Source organism: Hypomesus transpacificus, chromosome 2 (genome assembly GCF_021917145.1).
Source record: "Hypomesus transpacificus isolate Combined female chromosome 2, fHypTra1, whole genome shotgun sequence".
NCBI lineage: Eukaryota > Metazoa > Chordata > Actinopteri > Osmeriformes > Osmeridae > Hypomesus > Hypomesus transpacificus.
In genome coordinates, this window is record NC_061061.1 from 10,046,058 (window position 1) to 10,072,072 (window position 26,015).

At 44.9% G+C, this 26,015-nt stretch overlaps 1 protein-coding gene and 1 long non-coding RNA gene across 2 annotated transcripts in view; both read left to right on the forward strand.

Moving 5' to 3' along the window:
- Positions 1 to 2,120: 2,120 nt before the first annotated feature.
- On the forward strand, positions 2,121 to 7,302 carry LOC124473669. The gene is made up of 4 exons (XR_006956736.1): positions 2,121 to 2,785; positions 4,438 to 4,536; positions 5,132 to 5,361; positions 7,213 to 7,302. It is a non-coding gene; the product is annotated as an uncharacterized LOC124473669 (long non-coding RNA).
- A 1,466-nt stretch (positions 7,303 to 8,768) lies between these two features.
- Positions 8,769 to 26,015, forward strand: part of LOC124476297 (rho guanine nucleotide exchange factor 2-like) — a 32,883-nt gene continuing 15,636 nt past the window's right edge. Inside the window, 2 exon segments of the mRNA XM_047033364.1 lie at positions 8,769 to 8,898; positions 9,435 to 9,633. Of these exon segments, the coding sequence (XP_046889320.1) occupies positions 8,771 to 8,898; positions 9,435 to 9,633 (327 nt within the window). The 5' untranslated portion in view covers positions 8,769 to 8,770.

Here is a 26,015-nt window from a genome sequence, read left to right on the forward strand (position 1 = left end):
TTTCTTCCAAGCTTGCTGCGCACAATACACTATCGGTACTAGGCTATAGAAACTCAACTTGCTTAACCCACTATACAACAGTTCAGGGACGCAAGTTTGATATCAGCTTTGGCAGGGACATCAATAGTTAATGCGAGCGCGCACTTTTTTTTCAACACCTGGGGCCTCATGTATAAAAGATTGCGCAGCTCACATACCAGAAGATGCAGTACGGTCAAAACTTGAAAAGTACCTACGCACAGAAATGTTCACATGTATAAAAACGGTCGTACGCCAGGTCCTGCGCACCTTTCCTTTATAAATCACAATCAACGTGAGACTGACCGCACGTGGACGAGCCACTGACCCCGCCTTGCCTCCTCCCATATATGAATATGCAGATGGCCTATAAATGCGCCCTTGAGGTCATTTCTTTGTCTGAATTACAATGGTTAAACACGCAAAAAAGAACGATTTGACAGACTGAGATAGAGGTTCTAACAACCGAGGTGGAGGCAAGGAAACGTGTCCTTGTTCACTTATTTACACATAATCCACGGGGATCAATTGAGCATCACACCTGAGTGGATTTTACCCACCTGTTACTGCGTTTCATTTTTGGGAGGTGGATCCGTGCGTCATGCTTCCTGTCATGTACGTGTGCCATGTGAGTCATGGATGAGCCACAGTCAGGCTCACATAGACAAGGGCATTTACCTACGCCAATCTTGGAGTTGCACAGCGAGTATATATTTCATGTGTGGTCAATAATCCGTGCTGCATGCAATATTAACCATAGACAGAGGGTGACATGCATTTCCTGACTGATTTTGTCGTTTGTTTGACACCCTCAAGTTTAACAGAAGTTATTAAGTGGTGGCGGATTAAACAGTTAATAGCATTTCCAGTTTGGGTTTTGGCATTGATGTGAATCATCCACATCAATGATCAAACTTTTATTAGCGGAGGTACTTATGTTTTTTTTAATAGGCAACGTCATAGACATATGACAGTAACTGTAGTGGCAACTTTATTTTGTATTGTTTGGTGAGTTTCGGTAGCCTGGCTGCCAGCCCAACTTATCCCCGCCCACAAAGAAATGTGGTCGGGAAGTTGGGTCTGGGGTCGCTAGTTTTGGGAAAAAGTATGTCCGAACAGGAGCTGTTCGGACCAATTAAATTGTCGGGGCAGGCTTTATACAATGATGGACAGATGATCAACAGTAACTAGTCAACCACCTCACCAAAGAGCATTTGGGTTGAATTCGTTTTCAACAAACAACATACTACGTTGCTCTGATTGGTTGTAGGTATATCCAATTGAGTGAACAGGCATTTTTTTTACGAGTTCGGTTGAAACACGCCCCACACTCACAGCCCAACGGAGAGGTATCAGACTCATATTCTGACTAGAATTATGAGTATGACAACGTCATGCTAGAGTTTCGGCACTTTTCAGTTAGAATTCGCCATGTTACAGAGCCAGACAAAACTTTGCAGATTGCCTGCACATTCTCAAACATTTTTGTGTGAGTAAAAACCAGTGTACGCAACGTTTATACATGAGGCCTCTGGACTTCTGTGCGCGTGCTGCAGTGGATATTTGGCATGCTCAGAAGAGCACGCTGACATGGAATTCTGCGTGCATTGGTTTGTGTATTCGGTTAAACACTTTTACAAGCGTTGATTGGGATACTGCGTTCATTTTTTCTGGGATTATCAATCTAAATAAATGCACTGACTATTAAAATATATTGTTAAACTCAAACTTTTGATTTTACAGGGGCACAGCAGATTTATACTGGGGCAAGTGCCCCAGTAAAAAGGGTCTAACGACGCCCCTGTTTTGAAGTATCTCTGAATAGCAAGTTTAAAACAATATTGGGTCTGCAGTTACTCTAATGTTGAATGTAACATTTAAAGGTTATATGACTGATATAATATGAGTCCAATTAAATATGCCAGAGCACTATCTTTACTATTTTTGCACAGATGTCTAGCTTGGCTTTCAAAACATGTGTGTTGTTAAATTAAAAGGATTTGGAGCAGTTAAAAACAAAGCAAATGGTGCATGCATTGTTGGCAAAGAAGTCCTGGATCCAGCTAGTCAGCAGCATTCTGTTCGGAGGAGAAGGAGTCAAATGAATAAAGAGCCCTCACACATTGAACATTCCTGAATCTGCCCATGCCTTATCTTCTTCCCTCTCTTACCAACTCGAGAACCGAAAAGAATCGTTGCCGGAGAACTAGACACTCACGCTCGCGAGCATGTACGATAGAACCTACATTAAATTTTTGTATGACTGGTGCGTGATGTCAACGCGAAGGAAACAACATATTTAGATTCAAGAGGTAAAGCGCGCGCCAGCATTCAACACACTCCGACAAACACATGCGTGGCTTAATAGATACGCAGAGAGAAGAGTGTACTGTTAAAGTCGTACAGGAAGGAGGATACACATATACGACAACCGCAAATTATCCGAGGGGACCGAGACACTGCGCGTGGGAGTGGCGAAAAGAAAACATCGAGACAAGTAGCGTTAAACAGGTTTCCTTGTCAAGATCAAGCAACGATCTCACCTGAAGAGAAGTTTCGGATTTTGGGGGACTGATTATTAAACATCTAATAGAAGGACATTACAAATGACTGGAAGGGACATAATACTGCTATATACGTTTTTTTTAACAATAATTATTATCTTATAGATTGTTCTCTATAAAGTTGTAGCCTACCTTAATCACCCGTTGGAACGAAAATACGTCCTCGCGCGTTGGTTACGGTATCAGGTGCAGCGGCCACCCAGGTGAGTCACAGACTAATAATGGTACAGTTTAACCGTCGTGATGTCCTTTTGAAGTTTGTGTCTGTTTCATATTAGTTTTTTATAAAACACATTATGGTTACGATCTTCTGCCTGCCGCGTATCTCATCCTTGTCTCATACCTTGCCTTCCAAGTTTGAAACGTCGTCTCTCTTATCAGAAAAGAACTACTAATAACCACACTCATCTTTCATAAAGGTTTTAGTTCTTCTGTAATTTCTTAAATGCTAACACGCATCTACAGCATATCCAGTAGCCTAAAAGGTTAAAATAATAATACGTCTGGTGTTCTAACAGTAGGATAGGTAACAAGTTAATTTTCCCTCTCATTATCTATAGTCAAGGGTAAAAGTCTTTGTAAATCCAGGTCTGGTCAGTAATGTTCCCTTTAAATTGGGGCGGCAAGGCAAGCTCTTAAAGTGTACCATCTTGAGTACAATTCAGGAAAGAAGTGACAAAACCTAGGAGCTGTTTTATAGAGCTTGATTTTCATCTTGAGCTACAGCACCTGTTAAAAGTAAAATATATTATACTGAGCTATATGGGAATATGTTTAAATGTAAGTTCTGTTGATAAACCTGTTAAGTAAATAAGTGCTAGGTTTTTTTTATGGCCAAAATATTATTGAGTTCCCTAAGGCATTGATGACATAATAAAAATGTGCAAAGTGATGTATTTCCTGAAGCCGTTTATCACTTTTTGCTGCATTGTTGGCCTCATTACATTTCGCTTACAGAAAGAGAAATCAAGGAAGGTTGTGAAAGAAAAACACACGATTCCTCGGAAAGAAACATGTTTTGCATATTGTATGATCTGTTTACATTCCTGAACTTAAATGTCTAAGGTCAGATGGAAGGAATGTGAGAAAAAGAGACAAAAGATGGAAGAAGAGAGAGTGATGACAGGAGAGGAGGAGGGGGGGGGGGGGGCGGGGGATTAAAATATGTAGGTTGAGAACCTTTGGCATTACCTTCAATCTTAAAATGTGCATTCCTGACAGAGAGATGGGATACAACATATGGCAGATGGAACACAGTGAAATGTTCATAAGGCTTGAGGCTCCCGTTTATGGCACATGCACTGTCTATTCTATTAGCTTCAGTTTCAGTCCTCAGTTTCAGTCCAGTTAATTTCATCTACGTACCCTCACTTTAGCCAGCGTTGCAGCATACGCACACACGCACATACATAGATACATACCTGCATTCACTATAATGCACACAACCTTGCATGTGGTGCTCTCGTTGGTGCGTTTGTGTTGGTGAGGGGCTCTATGAGGGGGTGTGGTCAAGCTGTACCTGGTAGGACTGGACTCTGTGGCAGTGATGTCAGAGTCTCGTCTAAAATCCCAGACACACTACCCGCTAGGCTGGAGGAATGTGCTCACTGTTCAACCTTTCCGGAACTGTAATTCCATTAATAAAAAGTACACACACACACACACAGATTATTTATTAAGGATTGATTCACGCTCACGTGTATTCACACACATGCTTGCTCGATTTTTGCCTTAAATGTCAAACACAGTTTGCTCACCTCGTTCTTCTCTGCGAGAGGGGATGTATAAAAATAAACTCATTGCGATCGCTTTGCCTCTCAAACTGTCGCATCTGTTTTGCACTTCTCATCTCAAGGAACTTCAGTGCTTCTGAAGTTGTCCTGACCGCCCTCCACCACTAGAGAGTGCTGTGTCCTCTCCAGTCAATGGGAACGACCCTGCTCTCATTCACATGGTATGGATGCATCTCTCCTTTAGTTTTTCCATGACGTGATCAAAGTTGTCCAATTTGACAGTCATTGGAGCCAACTATCCTATGTGATACACAGGACCTTCCTATAAATCTTTCACGTGACAGACATTCTGTACTTTTGAATGTATTGTAAGATGTAAGATGCTATGTCAAATGTGTCTCTAATACACTGTATTGGGTATTCAGCATAAGAAACCATGTAATGGAACCTTGTGATGTGCGTGAGTAAAGTTCGACTGGTCAGATTGAAACAGGATGTCCACACCTTCCGTCTAAAGCATGTGCGTTCCCCATGTCTGTTTATGTCGACCTTACAATGTTTCGGTTGGTTAAATGGTTGACTTGTACCTCTGTAAAAAAACGAAACAAAAGTCTGTCTTTTGTTCCCTGCCTTTCATTATCTCTCATTCGTTGTCTCTCTCTCTCTCTCTCTCTCTCTCTCTCTCTCTCCTCTCTCTCTCTCTCTCTCTCTCTCTCTCTCTCTCTCTCTCTCTCTCTCTCTCTCTGTCTCTCTCTCTGTCTCTCTCTCTGTCTCTCTCTCCGTCTCTCTCTTTCTCCTGTCTCTCTTTCTCTGTAGATGATTGCCACGCCGCCACACTCCCCCCGTATCCCAGAACCATCGGCCCTCACGGCCGGCCAATGCTTCCGCTGCCCGGCCCCGCCCCCCAGTTCCCCTAGCGAGGGCCATTACCCGCGGCGGCCCACTTCCGTGTCCTTCTCATCCCTGGCCACATGCACTTCGGAGCCCTTGCGCCGGCACAGTGTCCAGCCAGCGATGGCTGGGTGGAGGCAGAATCGACAGCGCAGGTACAGGTGGACGCCGTCCTGCGGGACGGTCTGCTTTGTTGGTGTCTTATTTGGTAACTCTTGAAGACAGACAAGACACACAGAGACTGACATGGTCAAATTGACAGTAGACAGGAGGAGAGAGAGAGAGAGTAGTGAAAGGAAGAAAATAGCAGAGCAGGGAAAAGCAAGGAGGAGATTAGAAGAAGAGGTGAAAGACAGAACACTGTACCATTTGGACAACGAAAAGATAAGTAAGATGGAGATCCGATCAAATTGAGAGAGCAAAGGCGGCTTTAAAAGTCTCCATGACCCCTGCAGGATTGTGATCACGTACTGTGTGAATACAGTTAAAACAGAAAGAAAGAGAGGAGAAGAGAGAAAAAAAGGAATGCAAGCAAGGGGTGTAGAAAGAAGACAAATCCCAGCTCCCTCGTCCCATGTCTCTAGAGGGCCGTGGGAATTTGGGGAGTGTATGGGAGAGGGTTGAGACGCTACGCCCTCCTCCTGCTGATCTGAAGCCTATGCTATTACCACACTTCAGTGGACACAGCAAAGCCAATAAAGAGTACAAACTGAGCCAGGATCAGTGATTAGGACCAGTAATGCACTCACTAGTCAGCCACTGTTGTTACCAATCTCTAAACATTCCTCCCTTAACTGCACAGCGCATGTTATCTCTGCTGTTTTAGCTGGCCCCCAGCTCCTCCTCTCGTTCACTAATCTTCCCGTCCTCTGTCAAACTTCTGGCATCTATTTTATAAATCATGGCAAGACGTACAGTCTCTCTTCTGTTGTGAGTCTTTCTTTCTCCCCCCCTCTCTCTCTCTCTCTCTCTCTCCTCCTCTCTCTCTCTCTCTCTCTCTCTCTCTCTCTCTTTCTCTCTCTCTCTCTCTCTCTCTCTCTCTCTCTCTCTCTCTCTCCGTCTCTCTCTCTCCCTCTCTACCTCTCCCAACGTGCTGACCAACTGGATAGGAAGACAGTGAACAAAAAGAGAAATGAGAGTTCAAGTGAACAGAACCCCCTGGCTTATCAGGAGTGGGAAGTGAAAATCCCTGCTGCATAGCCTAAGTAAACAGGGTTCATGACTGAATCACTACAGAACAGGAGCTTATTTGGACTGCTACTGTGTTATTACTGTATGAACAAACATAGTCACACACACACACACACACACACACACACACACACACACACACACACACACACACACGCTTGGCCGTTGTTCCTCTGTGTCTGTTGTCTTCAGTGACAGAGTGACTGAGTGGTGGCTCGGTTATCTCTGCTACTCAGCTCTGCTCAGCTGTGACAGATTAAAGCAATGCCCCCCCCCCCCCCCTCTTTCAAAACGTAGCTCTGGCTGTCCTCCTTCTTTCGCATCTTCCTGCGTCCTTTTCTCGTCTCTAATCTCTTTTTTTACTGTTTTCCCCTTTCCCTCTTTCTCACGCCCACTTTGTTGTTCCTTGTCTCACTCTCTCCCTCTCCCTGTCTCCCTCTCCCTCCCCCCCTCTCTCTATCTCACTTTCTCTTCCTCTCTCTCTCCCTCCTTATCTGTCTCAATCTCTCTCTCTCTCTGTATGTCTGTCTCTCTCTATCTCTGTAAGTATCTCTCTCTGTATATGTCTCTGTCTCACTCTCTGTCTCTGGATGTCTCTCTCTTTGTATGTCTGTCTCTCTTTGTCTCTCTCTGTCTCTCTCTCTGTATGTATCTCTCTCTTTGTCTCTCTCTGTCTCTCTCTCTGTATGTATCTCTCTCTTTTGTCTCTCTCTCTCTCGTACTCACTCTATCTCTCTCTATGTCTCTCTCTCTGTGTATGTTTCTCTCTCTTTGTCTCTTTCTTTGTCTCACTCTCTCTCTCTGACCCCCCCCAGTATGAGTCTGGAGGACTTGGATCCAGCAGAGATGGAGACTGTTCTCTTCGGGGCCCTGGGGGGTCCAGTTTCCAGGGAGGGGCGGGATCTTCGCAGAACCCCCATCAACGCCTTTGGCCAGCGACTGGACTACTTACTGTCACTCACTGAGGAGGAGGCGAGCTCAGAGTCCCAGCTCTTCTCCTCATTGGAGGTAAGGCTGGGTCTAGACTTTGATTGATTCAGAAGGAAGTCAGTTGCATTAGGCTGCCTAACTCAGATTATTCATGTGTGGTCAGTTTATCTTTGGTTGATACTGGAACCTTTTTATGGGTTAATTGGGGATTTAAAATAAATTAATTTTAAAAAGTTGGATAGCAGTTCTATGTATGACTTGCTTTAGTCCCTTGTCCATTACTCTGTAATGGACTGTTGTGTAAACCTTCTTGTATAAATTGATATTAAAAGGCTTTTAGCAGTTCCATGCACACAGAGGCCCCCAGAGATACAGTGTACAGTCAGAAACACAATTACACACTCTGGCACCATGATGTGTGTTTGTTTGTGCAAATGAACTAAAGCTGATACACCCTTACTGATTCTCCTGTTCCTCTCACTGAACAAACACACATGCACACACACACAAAACCCTTATTCACTGATGCACTCCTCTCCCCATACTCTCAAGTCTCTGTCTCTATAACACACACACACAACACACACACTCTGGCTCACACACTAATGGCCCTTGTCTCTTGGTGTTTTCAGGAGTCTCATCTGCAGGGCTTTACTGCCTCTGCCCCCCTCCCTGTGTGCCAGTCTCAGCCAGCTCCAGCTCTCCAACGCCAGCCTACACCCTCACACACACCCTCAGCACCACCAACACGACCAACAGCAGCAACGCCATGACTCAAGCTCCAATGCCAGTTCCTACTCCAGCAACAACCATCACTACCAGGGTAGGACCATTAGGAGATGTCACTTCATTCTGTGTGTGTGATTTAAAAAAATTCTTAATATTTATTTATTTTTTGTGACGGTGTGTGTGCATGCAGTTCATAATTTAGTGTGTGCATGTGTTTGGGTGTGTATTTGTCCATGTCTCTCTTGCTATGTGTCTGCATGTGTGTATGTGTGTGTGCACGTTGCTATGCGGAAGCCTCCTTCCTGTGTTTGTTCTCTTAGGACGGCTGTTGTCGCTCGCCCTCCCACAGAAGGAGCAGTGTTCCTCAGGCTCTCCTCCTCTCCCTCTATCCCTCCATTTATTGGCCCGTCTCATGCTATTACACTCTCTGATAACACCCTCCATTTTACGGCATTCAAAGGGACCACAAGACTATTTTCTGCGACCACAACTTTTTTTGGTAACTTTCTATCCGTCCGTCTCCTCTTTCCTCATTTGTGAAGCTCTCGTAACCGTCGCTTGGGACTAGTTCTTTTTTTTCTGTGCCGTCTGGCTCGTCAGGATATCATCAGATGATACAACGCGTCAGGCCGCTAGGTTAGACATGGTGTGCCTCTGACGCCTTAAACGGTATGATGTACAGAGCTGTTAAACTAGACCTGTTTCCGTAAAGGGATGAATGAGTCGGTGCGTGCGGTGATTATCTCTGCCCCTGACATCGCTGAGATGACTCACGTTGGTTCCACTCTCTCCCCCCGTGTAGAATCATCGCTGACGTCTACATTTGGAGGCTCCACACAAAGGTACGTTTGAATTTACGGTTTTCACCAAAGTGTGACAGTTTACAAACCTGTAGAACATCGTCATGAAGTGTTGATTAAAGATTTCAAAACTTGACACTTCCCTAGACTGTCAGCTGAGCTGAAACTTTTCAGTCCTCTCTTCTCTTCTCCTCTCCTCTCTTCTCCTCTCCTCTCCTCTCCTCTCCTCTCCTCTCTTCCTCTTCTCTTCTCTTCTCTTCTCTTCTCTTCTCTTCTCTTCTCTTCTCTTCCTCTTCTCTTCTCTTCTCTTCTCTTCTCCTCTCCTCTCCTCTCCTCTCCCTCTCCTCTCCTCTCCTCTCCTCTCCTCTCCTCTCCTCTCTTCTCTTCTCTTCTCTTCTCTTCTCTTCTCTTCTCTTCTCCTCTCCTCTCCTCTCCTCTCCTCTCCTCTCCTCTTGTCCCCTCTCCTCTCCTCTCCCTCTCCTCTCCTCTCATCCCCTCTTCTCTCCTCTCCTCTGTTCTCCTCTCCTCTGCTCCCCTCTCCCTTCTCTCCTCCCCTCTCCTGTCCTCTCCTCTCTCAGTGTGGATGCAGAGCTGGGTGAGCTGTATACGAGACAGAAGACAGAGTGTCCGGGCAGAGAGAGGGAGTGGAAGAGGCTGGGGGAGGAGAGGAGGACGGAGGGAGCCAGGGGGGTCCCCCCTGGGGAGGACAAGGGGGAAAAGACAAGCTCACTGGGACGCACCTTCAGCTTCCTGCTCAAGATGGCCGGACCCCGCAAGGTAGGACTGTGTGTGTCTACGCAGTGTCTGCAGTGTGTTTGTGCTTAGGACAGTGACCGTTTGCCCTTCTCTGTCCCTGATGACAAAGAGATAGAAGTTGGCCAGGGACAAAACAGGAACTTCCTCTCCTATACAGTGTTGACTCTCAGACAGGAAGTGAATCTCTCTCTATTCATATCTATTTGCATTAGCAGTGAGCCACCCACTCACCACAAACAGGGCAAAGGCTACACTCTCACAAATGTGTTCATATTCAAACTTTGACACACATTTGGCTGTTTCATAGTACAACCTTTGATTGGGGAAAGGATAGGCTGATAATAATAACATGAGCTAGGCTCTCAACTCTTTTGGTTGACCCTCTGGAGAATCATTACCATGATGTATACATTTCACATATACATTTTACATTTATTCATTTAGCAGACACTATTATCCAAAGCAATTTCCAAGAGAGAGTTTTACAAAGTGCATAGTTCACTGATAATAACAACAAGATAGCCCCAAAACTTGAAGCACACATTGTGAACAACCAAAACCTTCAGAACCACCCTTCACTATGAAAGCAAGTTTCTGCTCTGTTTGAATGTACAATAATACTGAAATATTGCAAGGCTGAAACGGATGACATTTGCTTCTGTGCCTGTGTCATTACCTGGTTCATACTGCAGAGGGAGACTCTATCCTGTTTTTTGGACACATTTGCATTGAGAGTATTTTCAAATTATGGGATGATATTTATTTTATTTTTATTTGCAACAAAAACGTTTAAGCGCCCAACGTTTTCTTCTTTGTGTTTGAATGAGCTTCATTAGCCGTCTGTCAATAAGGAAAATGGAAAGCTTGCGTCTGAACATGGCATTGCTTCATTCTCTGTTTTACTGCTGGTAGCGAAACCTATTTCCGGTAATTGATTAGGTATTAATGAATATTTCATTAATTCATTCATTTATTAATGGGAAACAGGCTGTGTCAGTGTCAAACAGACAGCTGCTGCTAATGAATCTCTGTGATGTAATTTACCGTTGGACCTATAGGGGCTTGGGTTGCTAGGTTCCACAGCGGTGCCTCTTGTCTTTGGTGGGTTGGCAGTTTGTTGCCACCCTTTCTACTGATAAGGCCTGTGATGGTGGGATATTTATGTAATTACATCATCGCATCGAGTTCAATTGCAGAACCGTCTATTTTGGGGGTGTGACAGCATCCATCCTGTGTGTGTCTCTAACTGAGTGTATCTGTGTGTGTGTGTGCGTGTGTGTGCGTGTGTACAATACGCATGTGGTAGAAGTACACACCCTTGCGACTGTGTCTTTAATGGTCAAAAGGAAACCACTGAATCTTCGCTCAGAAAAGTTTACCACAGCTAATAAGAGAGACCAATAAGAGAGAACCCATGCAGGAGCAGTTTTCTCTTGAACAGTACAGTCACCTCAGCATTGCTCGTTGACGTCGCCTGTGTAAATACTAGCATGACACACAACAGAATAATTTTCCTAATCATTTTCTCACAGGCTGTAGAAAATCTCATCTCCACAGATGGTGTGGAACTGCTGGGTAGCTAGGCTGTTGAAGCACAGACCACTGAGAGAACTATCTCTTTCCCCAATATTACAACATGTACTTAACATAAACACATGACTTAATTTTTATATGATGGAAAAGGGTGTGCCCAATGTTACTGCCAGGGTAAGATTAACCAACTGTGTATGTGTGTGTTAATGTGTGTGTGTGTGAGTGTGTGCGTGTGTGTGTAACAGAGGCAGATAGTCAGCTGAAAGAGCAAACCCATCTGGATAACATGTGTTCCAGGTTGACGTGTTTTTGTGTTCGATTCGAGAAATGATTTACTGTGCATCTGCAAGTACAGTTTGTGTCTCCGTGTGTATATGTGCACATTTATGTGCTTGTCTCTGTGAAAGTACTCACCGGTTTTACACAAAATAAAAAACCTTAATTGGCCACTTAACAAGTCTTGGCCAAAGTTTAGCCTTCACCCCACTATTTTCCTTTCATCCCTTCCCTTCCTACTTTCCCTCCCTCTCTGCTTCACTCTCACTCTTTTCCAGCTGGATAGTTGCTTTGCCGGGTGGCAGGATTGCATCAGCAAGCCTGGCTTTTCTCCTCCATTCAGCCCCCTCCCCCCCCTCCCCTCCCCCTCCCTCCCCCCTCTCTCCATCACTCCACCTCCCACTCCTCCCATAGTCTGCCTCAATCCCACCCCCATTCTCTCCCTCGCTTTCTACCATCCCTTCTCCTCTTCCCACTCTTTGGCTTTCATGGTGTTCCCAGCCAGTGTCTTCCTCCTCCTCCACACTCTGTGTTTTTATACATCGTACAGGTGGGTTAAAGGGCGCAGAGCCCCGCTTCTCTCTGAAACACTCATTCAAATATCTTTATTGGCAAGGGAGACTTGTGAATAAATATTTACGTTTAACTTCTTCCTTTTTCTCTCTGTCCCGTGTCTATCATTCTCCTCCTAATATGGCTGATATCATCCATCCCTCCATCCATCCATGTATGAGAGTAAACAACCTTTTTATTGACAGGGCTCGCTTTCAGGTGGAAAAAGTCACTATCTTTCTCTCTTTTCTAAATTTCCGCTCCCTCGTTAAACACAGTTTTGTCAACAGCGAGCCATGTATTAGCAGGGGATGTTACAGTCATAAAAAGATGTGTAAGGAAGCCCAGAGAATATGAACAAGGCAGGTACGCCTGGCCTTATCAATGTTGCCCCCATCCCTCCATGTCCTCTCTCTCGTCGACATCCACCCTCTGCTCTGCCTCGGGCCTCTGTCTTCCGTTCTACTCTTGTTTGTTCGTTCGTTTCTCCTTAGTTTCCATCCCAACATCTTCAGAAGGTGGGCCAGTTTTGTTTTGTTAGGTTTTTTTGTGAGACTCTCTAGACCTCTCCGTGTCCCCCTCCTTGTCCCCTCCCGGAAAACGTTTGTGCTTTTTCATACTGTCTCTCATTTCTCGTGTCTTTCTCATCCGCAGGCCTCACAAACACACCCTCCTTTTATTGGTCAATGAACACGTCAATGAGACGTGGCTGTTGTCTCCTTTACAATGTCTCTTCACTGAATTGATGTTTGGGAGTGTTACCTTTGTGTTACCCTCTTCATCCTTCACATCATATCGAGCATATGGAGGAATTAACCTGAGTAGTTGGACACACACACACACACGGACACATACAAACACACATACACACGCCGCATGTTTATTGTTTACTTTCCAGAAGACAATTGACAGCTACACCAAAGGAACCTCATGTGTTTCCCCAGAGTTGAAGCTACAGTGACAGAATAATGTCAACAGAAAACGTAACGTTGTGTCCTACTGCTCTGTGAAGGACAAACATACAGGATCAAAGTTTCAGACCAGGCTTCGAAAAAAAAAAAATCTGAATCTTGAGGGTTGCTGAGAAAGTGCCACTTCTGGATATTTTTAGCCAAGGAATGTCAATGTTTTTGGTTTTGAAGGCTAAAACCAGCTATTGACAGTGCTAGTTTGGTAGCAGCAACTGGCACTTTGGGGAAAAACTGATTGCATACAAGCTGAGGAAGAACCAGTAAACAAACCAACAGATCGAAGCGATGAAAGGAACAATGGTATGTGCGTTTGTGGGAATCACTCGGCGTGAAGACACATGTCAAACAAACGTTTTTTCACTGAAACTGAAATCATGTTGAAGTGATTGTTGTTTTTTGGTGTCTGTTATTTAGGTTGCATGTGTGCCTTCTAAGGCCCTGTTATTTGTATCAAAGCAGGACACAGGAAGCAGAAAAAGGACCGATGACTGATAATACCGAGAAAGGTAGGGGACAGAGGGCGGGGGCGGGGTGGGGGGGTGGGGGGTGGGGGGAGTTGAAGTAGAAATTAAGGGGAGTGAGGAAAACAAAAAAGAATGAAATAAATGGAAAAAAACACGTGTCCCTAGAAACAGAGCAGAATTAGTAGTGCCAGAGAAGTGGAAAGGTGTTGAGTGCAGGAAGATTGAGGGGATGAAAAGGAAAAGTTGAAGGGTCACTGTTCAGTTAGAAACTCTTTTTGGAGAATGCCGTAGACACACACAGTGCTCTACAGAGTGTGTTTTGGCAGTGGCGGTACAAGGACTCAGTCTAGGGCGTCTCCACTCTTTTATGTCTCTAAATTTAGCCAAGGCCTCTCTAAAGTACCTCCAAGGACAACCTCCATCTTTTCCCTCGCTCTCTCAATTAACGTCAATACTTCCAGACTTCTATCCATCCACCTTGTGCAGTTTCCATCCTCTGAACATTCATTATCTCTAACATACATAATCACTGAATTTAACTGGATGTCGCTTGAAAGTTAAGGAGTAACCGATTTTGGTCAACAAAGCAGCCTTATTCACACATAGCGCGGCATGTCATAGTTGCACTTTATACCTCTACAACAATATATTTATTTTGACAAGTGCACTGTCCCGAAAGGTGTGTTTAAAATATTTTTGCCAAAAACCTTATTGGCTTTTGGCCACGTCTACCTATCTAATTGGCACTGTCATAGCAGAAAAGTGATTTGTGGTTGGCCAAAAGTATGAAAAAAGGCTTGCTGATATTGAATATCCCGCCTTCGGAGGCGTGGCTTCCGATCTCCCTCCTCCTACCGAGACTGCCGAGAAAAAAAATCTGCAAGATGTTTAGTTGTTCATCCAGACGCACGCACCGACATATGGAGAAAAGTTAACGGATTTATATTCCATGCGGTATTTTATAACAACCTATCCTGCTGGAAATAACGAACCAGGATTTTTTTCTTATCCAAACTGACCAGGAGAAAGACTTAAAGGAGTGAGAGAGGAGAAAAGAACTGACTTTAATTTGAGGATCAATTTTCCGTTGATCCAGCCACTCGGTATGTCCCGTGTCACTGAGCCGCTGCCAAAAACGCGACAAGAGAGAATGAAAGAGATCAATTTACGGGTGAGTAAAAATCTTCAAGCTCAAGCATATATTTTTCAGCGGGCTATTGATTTATTGACATAGGCTATTAAAGTAGTCCAAATGTCTTCAAGTTGCTTAAACTGAAAGGCTATGCATTATTTACAATATGTAGACAAAAAATTGAAGGTATAATGTAAATGGCAAATTCCTCGCATATCAATGCTTGTATATGTGCTTTTTTACTGTAATGCGAGTTGGGAAACCCCTCTAGACGAATGTCTGGGAGAGCTTAAAGGAAACGTGGTGCTCTCCTTGTGTTACTTTGTTTCTTCTGGAAAACATAATAAAGTGGGTTGACGTTTCCCATTGGTTGTTGGTTGTAAATGTTAGCTAATTGATTTTTTTTCTTGAGGCTGGACACAATTTATTTCTAGGGGTATTATGATAATTGCATTGTGCGGAACATTAGCCAAGGGGCTTGGAGCCCCGAACACGTTGTCCGGCATAGAGGGAACTCGCTTGGGGGAGGGGGATAAACCGTCTGCGTGTGTGGTGTGTGTCTGTGTGTCTGTTTGTTTTGTGCTGTTACTGTTATGTGTTTTTACACAAATATCTGAAACTGAAGCTTCACTTTAGGTTTGTTTTATTCCAACCACTGCAGGTTAGACTGCTTGATCATATATCCATAACGTACATATATATTTTTTGAATGCAGCATGCTAAAACAGTTTAGAAGTTTGTATTCACTAAAGTAAGACAGACCTAAGTTTGAATGTTTACCCTATATAAAAGTATGTTATAGTGCCTATATTGGTCCTGTTACGGGTGTCCACGATGGAACTGCAATGTTAACAAAATCTCAAGTAAACATGAATCAATGGTTGAGAAAAAATTATTTTCTTCCGCGTCTCTATCAATACACCAAAGTACACTCCACACCCTCTCTATCTCTTCTACTTGATTACTGCCAGTTTCTATGGGTAAGATACACAGCTTATGCCAGTTAAATATGATGCGCCACATTTATTGTTATCTCTGAGAAACGGTTCAATTGACAATCTACATACTTCCTCCTTCCTATGAATAGTGCATTGTGTTAGTGATGTGTCAGTGGGAGCGTGTTGATGATAGCCTGTGTTTATACTGATACCATATCATGGCGCGGTGTGTTTTTGCTGATTGAAGTTCAGAGTTTAGATACACGCGGAAGTGTACTGTTCCTATGGCGACACAACGGACAACACTCCAAATGTGCGTGTGTGTCACTTCAGCAGCTGCTTCTCTTCTGCACTACTGCATGAGAAGTCTGGACTGTGGAGGGAAGTGAAGTTTTGAATGTGCCATCGATCTAATTAGCAATTTGTGTGTTCATGTGCGAGTGTAATTTGATCCAGCCAACCAAGCAGAAAGCCAACAGTGGTTTATTTTCCTGGGAGGAGATTGTGGTGACTTAAATTGCAGTGTTTTAAGTTGATTTACATTCACGTTTGATACACGGTCAGTTTTTAAATTAATATGTGTGCATCTGCGTGAACATGTTGTGTAAGTGCTTGTCCTTCTGTGTTGTCAGAGGAAGTAAGTGTGGGAGTGTGTGTTAGGGCAAAAGGAGTGGATGCACACAGTGAGTCAGGAAGGCCAGTTACTGTTGACTTTGTGTGGGTGCATGTGTGTTCAACTTTTGGAATGCTGCCATTTGGTCAATGGCTAATTTAGCATTCCAGTGCCATGACCCCCACCCATTCTAGAACAAGCAAATGTGAATTGCCATCACCAGCTCTCTGTATTTGCACACACACATGCCAGCAAATATGTCTGGTGGAGAGGAATGAGGGCTGGCATGTCTATAGTCACACAGAGTCTCATGCCAGGACTAACTCTCAGAGCCTGATAGTCGCATATGAAATACACCAGGGCTCAGTGTCAAAACACACTTAAGACCTACAAACACACACCACATACACCTAGTTTCTTCCATTTGCAATTTCACATCAATGTATTACAAAGTCGACAGCTAACATGCTACTGCTGTCATTTGGACTTCTGAGTTCATGTTCTGCATGTTTATATCAGTATAAAAAAGGAACCAAACTGAAGACCCTGTTCATGTCTGGCAATGTTTGGTTCATGTTTGACTGGCAAATATTCAGCCATTTCTCAATTTCTTCAAGCGCCGCACACACACACTGAGGCACACACTTAAACCCCCCTCTTTTTCTGAGGGGTTGCATTGCTGTTGAGTGGAGCTGGGGGTCCCTAGTACTGTTGCCTGTTGGTGGGGCCAATGTGGGGCAGGACAGAGCAGACAGAGCAGGGATTGTGACATATAGCCCTAGGAAAGGCAAGAGGGATGGGAGAAAGAGGGTGACAGAAATGGGCATTGAAAGATAACAGGAAAAGGGGGAGAGTAAGGGATAGGAGATGAAAAATATATATTCTGTGTGTGTGTGTGAGGGAGAGAACATAGTTTATCCTTTGGACCAGTTGGGAATGTCTCTGGATATTTGTCTTTCCCACAGTGGCTGTCTCATAGAGTCTCTGTCTGTATAGATTCACTTAAAACACTTTGCATTGAAGTTGTATATTGCACAAGTTAGTTTGGATATTCATTTTAAGGGGTCACCCAAAGTTCAGTGCTCTGAACCATGTTTGTATCCCCAATTTCCCCCAAGTCTGGAAATGAGAATAAAAAAAACACATATTAGTACTTAAAGTTCTCAGTAGTGTGCAGCACTGCACATAAGCATGTGTATACACACTCTAAATGACTGCTGTTTGAGTGTGAGTCAATACCTATTTGTCACATCAAGTCATGTTTGTGCAGAGGGAGAATGGGTGGGCAAAAGGCGGGGGGCGATCATTTAGTTGTATATTACTTTGAGGCAGGCGAGCAAATGTGTTTTAACGTGTGGGAGTGTGTGTTTGATCAACCTTTTGTACACTGATCATGTGCTCCATTGGATGGAACCTCCAGGAACAATAGCTAAGAGTCCAAATGGAAGATGTACTACTTGTGCGTACACAACTCACAACCACACACACACTCGCTCACACACACGCTCACACACACACATACACACACACGCGCTCACACCCACACACACCCACACAGTAGTCTTGAAGGCCACCAAAACAAGCTCTTCGGGCTGCCTCTAAAACAAGGCCATAAACTGAGTCTTAATTAAACCCAAAGGACATTTTAACTACATTGCTTGCACTTTGACTTCCTGTCTTCCCAACCCACTCCCATGACTCCTGACCCCTGACCTGCACCCCCCCTCTACCCTACAGTTCCCAAAGTCTGCTGACAGAAATCATAGAAAGAGGGTCGACAGAGACCACAACGTCCAACGTCTTTCAAACAGTGATTCAATATACTTAAATCTGGCACCAACAGATGCTAGTTTGACTTTATAATGCCGTCATCGCCGTGGTCTTTGTTCTCAGTATGTGTGACAAAGTGATGCCTCTAGAAACCCATGACGAAACCTGTCAACTAAAATGACAAGACCTGTTTCCATCACCTGTGGGTGGTTAATACTGAGCTTACCTCAAGGCCAGCTGCACACGAAAGATAGAAAGACAGGGAGAGAAAAGGAGAGAGAGACAGAGAGGGAAGGAGAGTATGAGACAAAAAGGGAAAGAGAGAGGGAGAGAGAGAGACAATTCTTTAGAAGAGCTTTAAAGTGGATGTGTGTCACACGTCTGCAGGCACGGAGGAAGGCAAATTAATAGGCCTGAGCCCCTCAAGTCATGTGACAGCACTGAGACAAGAGGAGAGACGGAAGAACAGGAGGGTAAAGGGCGAAGAAAGAGAGGGAACGGAGAGAACGAGAGAGGGCTGGGAGGGAGAAGGGAGAGAGGGGGTGAGAAAAAGGGTGAAGTGGGATTAATGAAGTGAAGCGAGATGTGCAGGAACTAAGGGCTCTGGACCTTGGTGGGTAACCTGCTCACAATAGGTTAATCAAGACTGATGCTTAACTGTTTGTGAAGGAAAAAAGAAACAGACATAGAAAGTTGTGGATTAACGAAGAAGGAAAGACATGAAGAGAAAGACATTTGATGATGGAATCCCATAACTGTAATTACCCCATACTTCATCTAAGATAGCAAAAGCCAATATCAATAAACAATGGTCATCTTTGTGTTAGGTAAGGGAACAACCCTGGGATCCACCATCCTCCATCTTGAGCCAGACCGAGAGGCTTAAGCAATAAACCCTGTGTAGGCAGTACGTTCCATCAATAGTTTTTTACTGCTCAGCATGAACTTGAAAGGGCTGCTTGCCCTCCTCTGTCCTCCTCCCTCAACCTGCTCTCCCTGCTACATGCACTGTTACTCTTTCCAGGGATATCCCTTTTCTATTTCACCCTCACTCCTTCACACACGGTCGCAGTCTCCCTCTCTGCGGGTCGTGTCAGTCCCGCCGACGTTCTTTCTCTCGAGCGATGTCATAGTGGGGGTTTTTCTGTCTCTTGTGTCCCCACCACAATGTCTCTTGTGAAGTTGGTAACTGGAGAGGTGTGAGAGGGGGAAGAGAAAGAGTGACAAAGGGTGGGTGGGGAGGGGGGGAGGTGTGTGCAGAGAACACAGGTGATGCGTTGGGGGAAAAGTCCGTTCACAGCACAGGGTTTTTTTTACACAAACACCCACACTGGCACACACACACAGGTAAATGATGCATGTTAAAAACCACACACGGTACTCCAAACAGTGTGTTGGGGGCTGTTTTGGGTGGCGTTAGGGTTGGATAAACAGTACGTGTCCCCACGCTCTCTTCCGACACCCAACAGAGACATAATCACACACACATGGACACACAACATCTCACTTAATCAGTGTCAACAGAACACACTCTCACACACCCCGCCCCCCATCTACCACTTCCCAAACACACACACCACACACGCACGCACACACACACACACCGGTGTGTCACTGCACCTGTGTAAACAGGGCTCGGTTTTAGAGGGCTGTGAAAACGCTCTTTTCAGTCAATGTGTTCGCAGCAGCTGACGAGGCCAGTAGGGGGATGGACAGATCACAAAAGGAGAAAGGAGGTCAAAAAAAGAGGTGGAGAATAGAAGACTGAGCAAGAAGGAGAGAAAGTAACTGCACCCACATGGGAGGATGAAGCACAGATGAGGGGGGAAAGAGATGTGGAAGGAAATAGATGGGGTAGAGCGAGAGACAGAGTTCAGGTCCCACAAGTGAGTTGGAGGAAACGAAAGATGGAGTGAGGACGAGGAAAGACGGTAGAAGGGAGAGGAAGGGAGAGGGTAAGAGAGGGACTAGTGGTCACCAGACAGTGAGGTAAGAACAAAGAGAGGGAAAAAAATGGATACAACCTATTAAAAGTCTTTCAGGTCAGTGCATTTGATGAAAGGAATCGGGAGTACTTAGTGTCATTGTATCCGTTTGAACTCGGCCCTTCTAGCAGTCACAACCAGGAGAGTGTATCTGTGTGTGTGAGTACGTGTGGTTGATAGACTGGCAGACTGACTGGGTCATCGGGTTTGATCAGGGTGTGTTTGTTTTAGGGAGCCCTCTGAGGTCACTTCCTGTGAGTCTGGTTTTAGTCACTTTGGGACCTGCCGAACCTTCAAGCCCACTTACCGCTAGTTGGGGGTTTCACAAAGAATCAAACAGTTTCCTATAATAACACAAAACCCACCACCTACTCAAACTGTGAACAGCTACCGTAACATAATATAACATGATAATGCCTCTACCAAAGCAGACCTCTACCTTCCTTTTAAATAGAAGTAATGACTGGGAAAGCAATGTCAAGAGTATATTATAGCCTAACTGTCATCCAAAATGTGTTTATCTCTATAGTTAAGTGTGCTTGTTAGTGGGTCAATGTAAGAGAGGGGGTTAACACTTCCTTAACATATCCTCTATCTCTCTCTCCAACACTTGAATCCCAACAAATAACATATTCTCTGGTGGATCTGTCTCTTCAGAGAGCCACAACACAGTGTGTGGATCAGGTCGAAACATTGTTATGACACCATGTAGAAAAGGGGCCGTTATCCGTCCAGACAGCCAGGAGGAACTTGGCTTGGCTTGACTCATCCTTCACCCCTCCTGTGAAGTACCTGACCGAGACTGTGAGGGCTGTCTGGGTATACGGCCCTGTTACTCTGGGTTTGGAGGGACGCACTTCAACTAACAGTTCTGTGGCAACATTGGTGAAACGTTAGAGTGGCCTGTATGCTACTTTGCTGTATATCTAGTCCTTGTATGATGTGTGTTCATAAAAAAAAAACTAAAAACTGTACTCGACGGTTTCATTTGGACTGCCTCAGAGTCAAAGTTATGTGCGCATTTGGCTGGAAGAGGGCCTTGGAAATACTTGTAACAGAAATCCAGGAATGTGGCATCATGCTGTGCATTAACTCCCTAATTACTGTCTCTGTTCCTGCCTCTCTGTGCCTGTACCTTTTGGTAAGGATTATGTGTATCTGTGCGTGTGTAATTGTGTCTGTGTGTGTCCATGTTGTGTGTGTGTGTGTGTATGCGTCTGTGTGTGTGGGCGTGTAGCTGTACCCTGATTTTATTAATTAGTGGGCCCATGGGACAGCCTGAGTGGGCTTGCTAACGAGGGGGGGGATCCATTTGGTTTCCAACAAAGCTGTGTGTGTGTGGGCGCGCCTCACATCAAGGTCAACCTGCACTGAGCCTCATGATGGATGCCCCATCTGTCTCTCATAGTCTGTTCACCCACAACAAATGTATGGACACCTTCAAACAATTATTATGCCTCCTATCCCAGTTGGCACACACATACGTAGGAACACAATAACAGTATTTAGGCGTGGACTGTTTTTTTTTTTTGGCTCCCACAAGCAGAGCACACACACCCAAACAGAGACGAACCGCAAATCCTCCCAGAGCAGGTATTTTGTCGATGGGTTTTGTAACCTTCAGGTCTGAGGTTTCATTGTCTCCCGTTTCACCGTTTGTCTTTGTGCTCCGCAAAGGGCCTGCTCATCTTTTGTTCAGATGTCAATACACGGTGAAATCAAGTTACCTGTAGTGGGGCCCCCACGCTCTCTTGTCATGTAATCTCGCAATCCTCTTTTGTCTGGTAGCCACATCTCTCCCTCTCTCTCTCTCTCTCTCTCTCTCTCTCTCTCTCTCTCTCTCTCTCTCTCTCTCTCTATCTCTCTATCTATCTATCTATCTATCTATCTCTGTCTTTCTTTCTCTCTCGGGTCCTTTCTCTTCCCCCTGTATCCATTTCTCCATCTGTCTGCTTTTTCTTTTACCTTCCCTAGTCTCCTCCCCTTCTTCACCCCAGGCCTCTTTCTCTCTTGTTTGGGTCTCTCGCTTTTTTCAGTCTGTTGAACTGAAAGGTCTCGAGGGTGTCTCCCCCAGTCTCTATCTTTCAGAGATATTTCTCCATTAACCTCCCTCCCTCCCCCACCATCTCAATCTCTTTCCCCATTCAGTTTTCGAATGATATGTTACCATACACCCAGTCAATGCACAGTCCTGTAGTTTGAAATCAGACAGCAGCAGTTGCCCTGGTTGTGGGCTGTGACATCATCAAGCTGCGCCCAGCTGCCTGGATTCACCACTTATTCATGAAGTCCACCCCCTGTATTCTGGATTTCTGTTTTGCTGCAACCCCCGGAACTGTGAGAACTAGCAATATTGTTTTATTGCCAATTGACGGGGCATTCCAAAGATAACGGGTGGTGTATTCCTAGTTTTCTTGGTACAATGATTACTGACTGGCATGTTAGTGCCTTGCAATGTGCTTACTCAGACAGTAAACGCTAATCTGTTTCCCAGCTCGTTGTAATTGGTGTCAAAGATAGATCCAAGGTTCAATTGACGTCATTTGTTTTCCTTTTTTGGTTGTACAGTGGCACAGCCTTCCAAATATTGAATGCTGTAGCTCACCACCGTCAACCAAGACATGACAGCTGAAGAGACGTGCCACGCAACACATGGATCAAGGGTGGATTAAGCATGGACATCCCTCTAAACCAATGTATACCATCCCTGTCTTTGGATATTTTTCTTCTCTGCATCAACTATCTCTTTCTCACACAGTAACAGCGTGGAGTGAGGCAGAAGCAGTAGCCGACCGGCTGTCACCTGTCCTTAGATCCGCCCCCCCTCTCACACGCACACACACTCATCCCGTGGCAGAGAGTGACTCGAAGTGGAGTCCTCCTCACGCCCAGTGGGGTCAGCCCTAACGAGATGGCGAGGCCCGTCACACAAGCATGTGGGGGCCAAAAGCCTTCCGTTCAAACTGGGTCCGTCCACGTGCTGACGAGCACTACGTCTGAAGGGACTTTTCTCCGATCTCCCAGTACACACACGCACACACACACACATGCACACACACATGTACACATGCACACACACACACACACACGCGCGCACACACACGCACACACACGCACACACAGAGAGACCTTTCCCTCAAATAGACCAGCCATCATTTGGCTATTCTATCATTTGATTGAGAGATTGAAAACAAGGCATCCAGTACCATCTGCACTGCTGTCAGATTGCAGCTTTCTATCCCTTTAAAACAAGTCTGTCCACTAATTCCTCCTCAGATGAGCCGGAGGCTCAGAATACTCCACTGAGCCACGGCCGAGCAGTTCCCCGCTTCTCACAGTTCTCCACAAGCTGGAGAGACACTTCATACTTGAACGGAATACACTTTATATTCTTGACGAAGCATCTGCTTCCACTAATACCCCAAATCACGAGAAGGGGGCACACCCAAAGCTGTTCAGTCAACCTGAATGAAAATCAATCAAGCTTGGGAGTGCTCTTCGGTCGTAGCTTATTAGCTTGCTGGTTTAATGACTTACTGTAGGGAGAGTGAATAATGACTTGGGGCATCAAGACAGAGTTGCATGGTTGTCTAGCTCCAGCACGGTTGGGTGGAAGGACTTCGAAGGCCTCAAGTTCACATTCCTTGTCCATCAACCGTAAGGATTGTGTATTTAACCGAGATTGGCTGCTCTTTTTGCTGCGAGACAGCAGAAGTGTTGCTGTGTGTCTGAAATGTGGGTGACTTTGGTCCAAAGTGATTGTGCTGAGCAAAAACCTCCTCTTCCATGTAACGTAACGTGTTGTAACTGTCTCCAAACCAACTAACCCCAGTCCAGTTTCTTGTGACTGCATTGCCTTATCAATAAAAAGGGAAGTCAATTTGATGTACTTCCTGTGAAGGATGTCAACTCTAAAACGACCCGCAAAAACTTTGCTCTGAAAATGGCGTTGTTGCTGTTTACACAGCTCATATCCAAACAGCCTTTGTTGGACCTTCCTGCGCCCTGTCGGCTTTCTTCTCTTCCTAATTTGTTTTGTTGTGTCTGAAACATCATGGGTGCAGGAAGAGGATGAATTTGAACAACAAACTCTCCGAACAATTGTCCACCATCAGTCAAAAACTGGTTTTCACGGGAAGTGCATCCCTTGAAAACAACAGTTTACGGCATCAATCTAACCCTTTTCAGACTCCTTCTATCTCCGTTCACATAAAGATTGCGTGTCTCTTAGAAAACAAAAAGATATTAGGACTTAATGCCACTCATCTCTGACCGACCACCAAGGTCAGTTTAGGTCATGTCAAAGCTGGGAAGGGAAGGAGAGTTGGTGTGCCCACTGAAGACTGAAAACAGTCACTATTTTAAACAATTGGCCAAATTGTGAGCACATTTGATCTAAATCTCCTATACATGATCAGATGCTCCATGGCCCAGCAGTATTTAGGCCAACAGCTGGCTTGTGTCCCGCTGGTCAGCCATCATCTGAGTTAACCGCTCAAATCAAGCTAGCTCCCTGGAATGTCGTTACCATCAGTATCACTGTTTACGGTAAAGCTGCTAAATCGGATCTCTTCTGAGTCATGTTGTAGTTCTGAGAAAATGACCCCATGCAGTCTTTTATAGAAACTAGTCTGTGCCAATGGCAATGTGGCTAGGTTAATACAAAACAATAGGTGAGCCGAATACACACACACACAACCTTTATTTATGTGACAATTATCTTATTTTCGATAAAAATACGTCCTTCATGTCTTACCATAACCTCATGGTGATTCATGAATGTTTCTTCCATCACGTTTACTGTCTTAGCTATTGTATTGTCCTTGAGGTTGTTTGGTTTGTTCACAGCAGCACGTATGCAGCCCTTTTATTTCAGTTTTATAGCTCAGGGTCAAAGACTAGAGTCTTACCAAGCCGGGCTGTGCAAAAGTGAGATTTGCATACAACGGTTTTACCCTAGAGCCAGGCAAATCTTACAACCATTTATTTAGCTGTACACATAGAAATCATGTTAACCGCCCAGAAACAGCAAATATTGTTGGAGAAAAAAAACCTGATTTGTTTTGGATCAGGTTATACAGTACTATATCAACTTAGTAGCCTGCAGGTAGACTAATCAATAACAGGCTGAAAAAAAATAAATGCAATTGAGGTGCAACAAAAAAAAGTAACTGTATCCCTGTGCAGCCAAGTTAAACATTCCATATTGATCCATGCTACCGATGCTGCAGTGATAGGGAATAGCTGCCTTTTGCGATGGGGATCATGGACTGTATGGACCTCCTTTCATCTCTGTGGAGGCATGTGGAGATGTGGTGGTCCCCGCTCAGACCTGCTTAACTCGCTAGCACGAGAGCAGCTGCTTAATAAACACGACGATGACAGATTTCTGAGAGACGTTCGCGCTCCTCGCGGCATCCAGAGACCGTGGAGGGCCAGTCAAGGACAAAACGGAGGAAACGGGGGGAGGGGGGGGGATGCCCTTGATTTAACTGCTGTTGGTAGAAAAAAATGGTAGAAAATCCTTGAATTTCATCAAATTCAGGAAAGTCAAACATCTTGTTCTGGTTACTCTGTGGAGTAATGTTGAATATGTGTAAAGCATCAGCAGAGGTGCAGTGTGCTGCCTGACTCGTCTTTACTAATCCCTGGTCGACGATAGGGCGGCTCCCGTCCCTCCTCCTGGCCCTCTTTTCATTAGAAAGCCATTACATCCACATTTGGGAACGATTTAACATCAGTGCCTCTGTTCCAAAAATGCATTGTGGCTTTCTTTCCCTCAATTACATTTGCTTAGCAACCTCTTGCTCTCCCCCCCCCCCCTCTCTCTCTCTCTCTCTCTCTCTTCCTCTCCCTCTCCCATTCCTCTTTGCTCACACCATCCCCTTGTAGCCGGCAGAGGATTTTAATCCAGTCTGTTAATCCACTCTAGAGAAGTGAGATGGTGCAGTGGAGGAAAGCACACTTAGGAGAGTAGAAAAAGGAGAGAGAGAGACCTAAAGAGACAAAGACAATAAAACCCCTTGGTCAAATGATAGATATGAGAGGTAGAGGGAGAGGGGGATGGGCGAAGTCTGTCAGTGTGCCAGATATCTTACAAGGAGACAGCCCTATAGAAAAATGCCCTTAATAAGGAAGCCTGAGTGATAGCGCTGACTGTGCATGAATA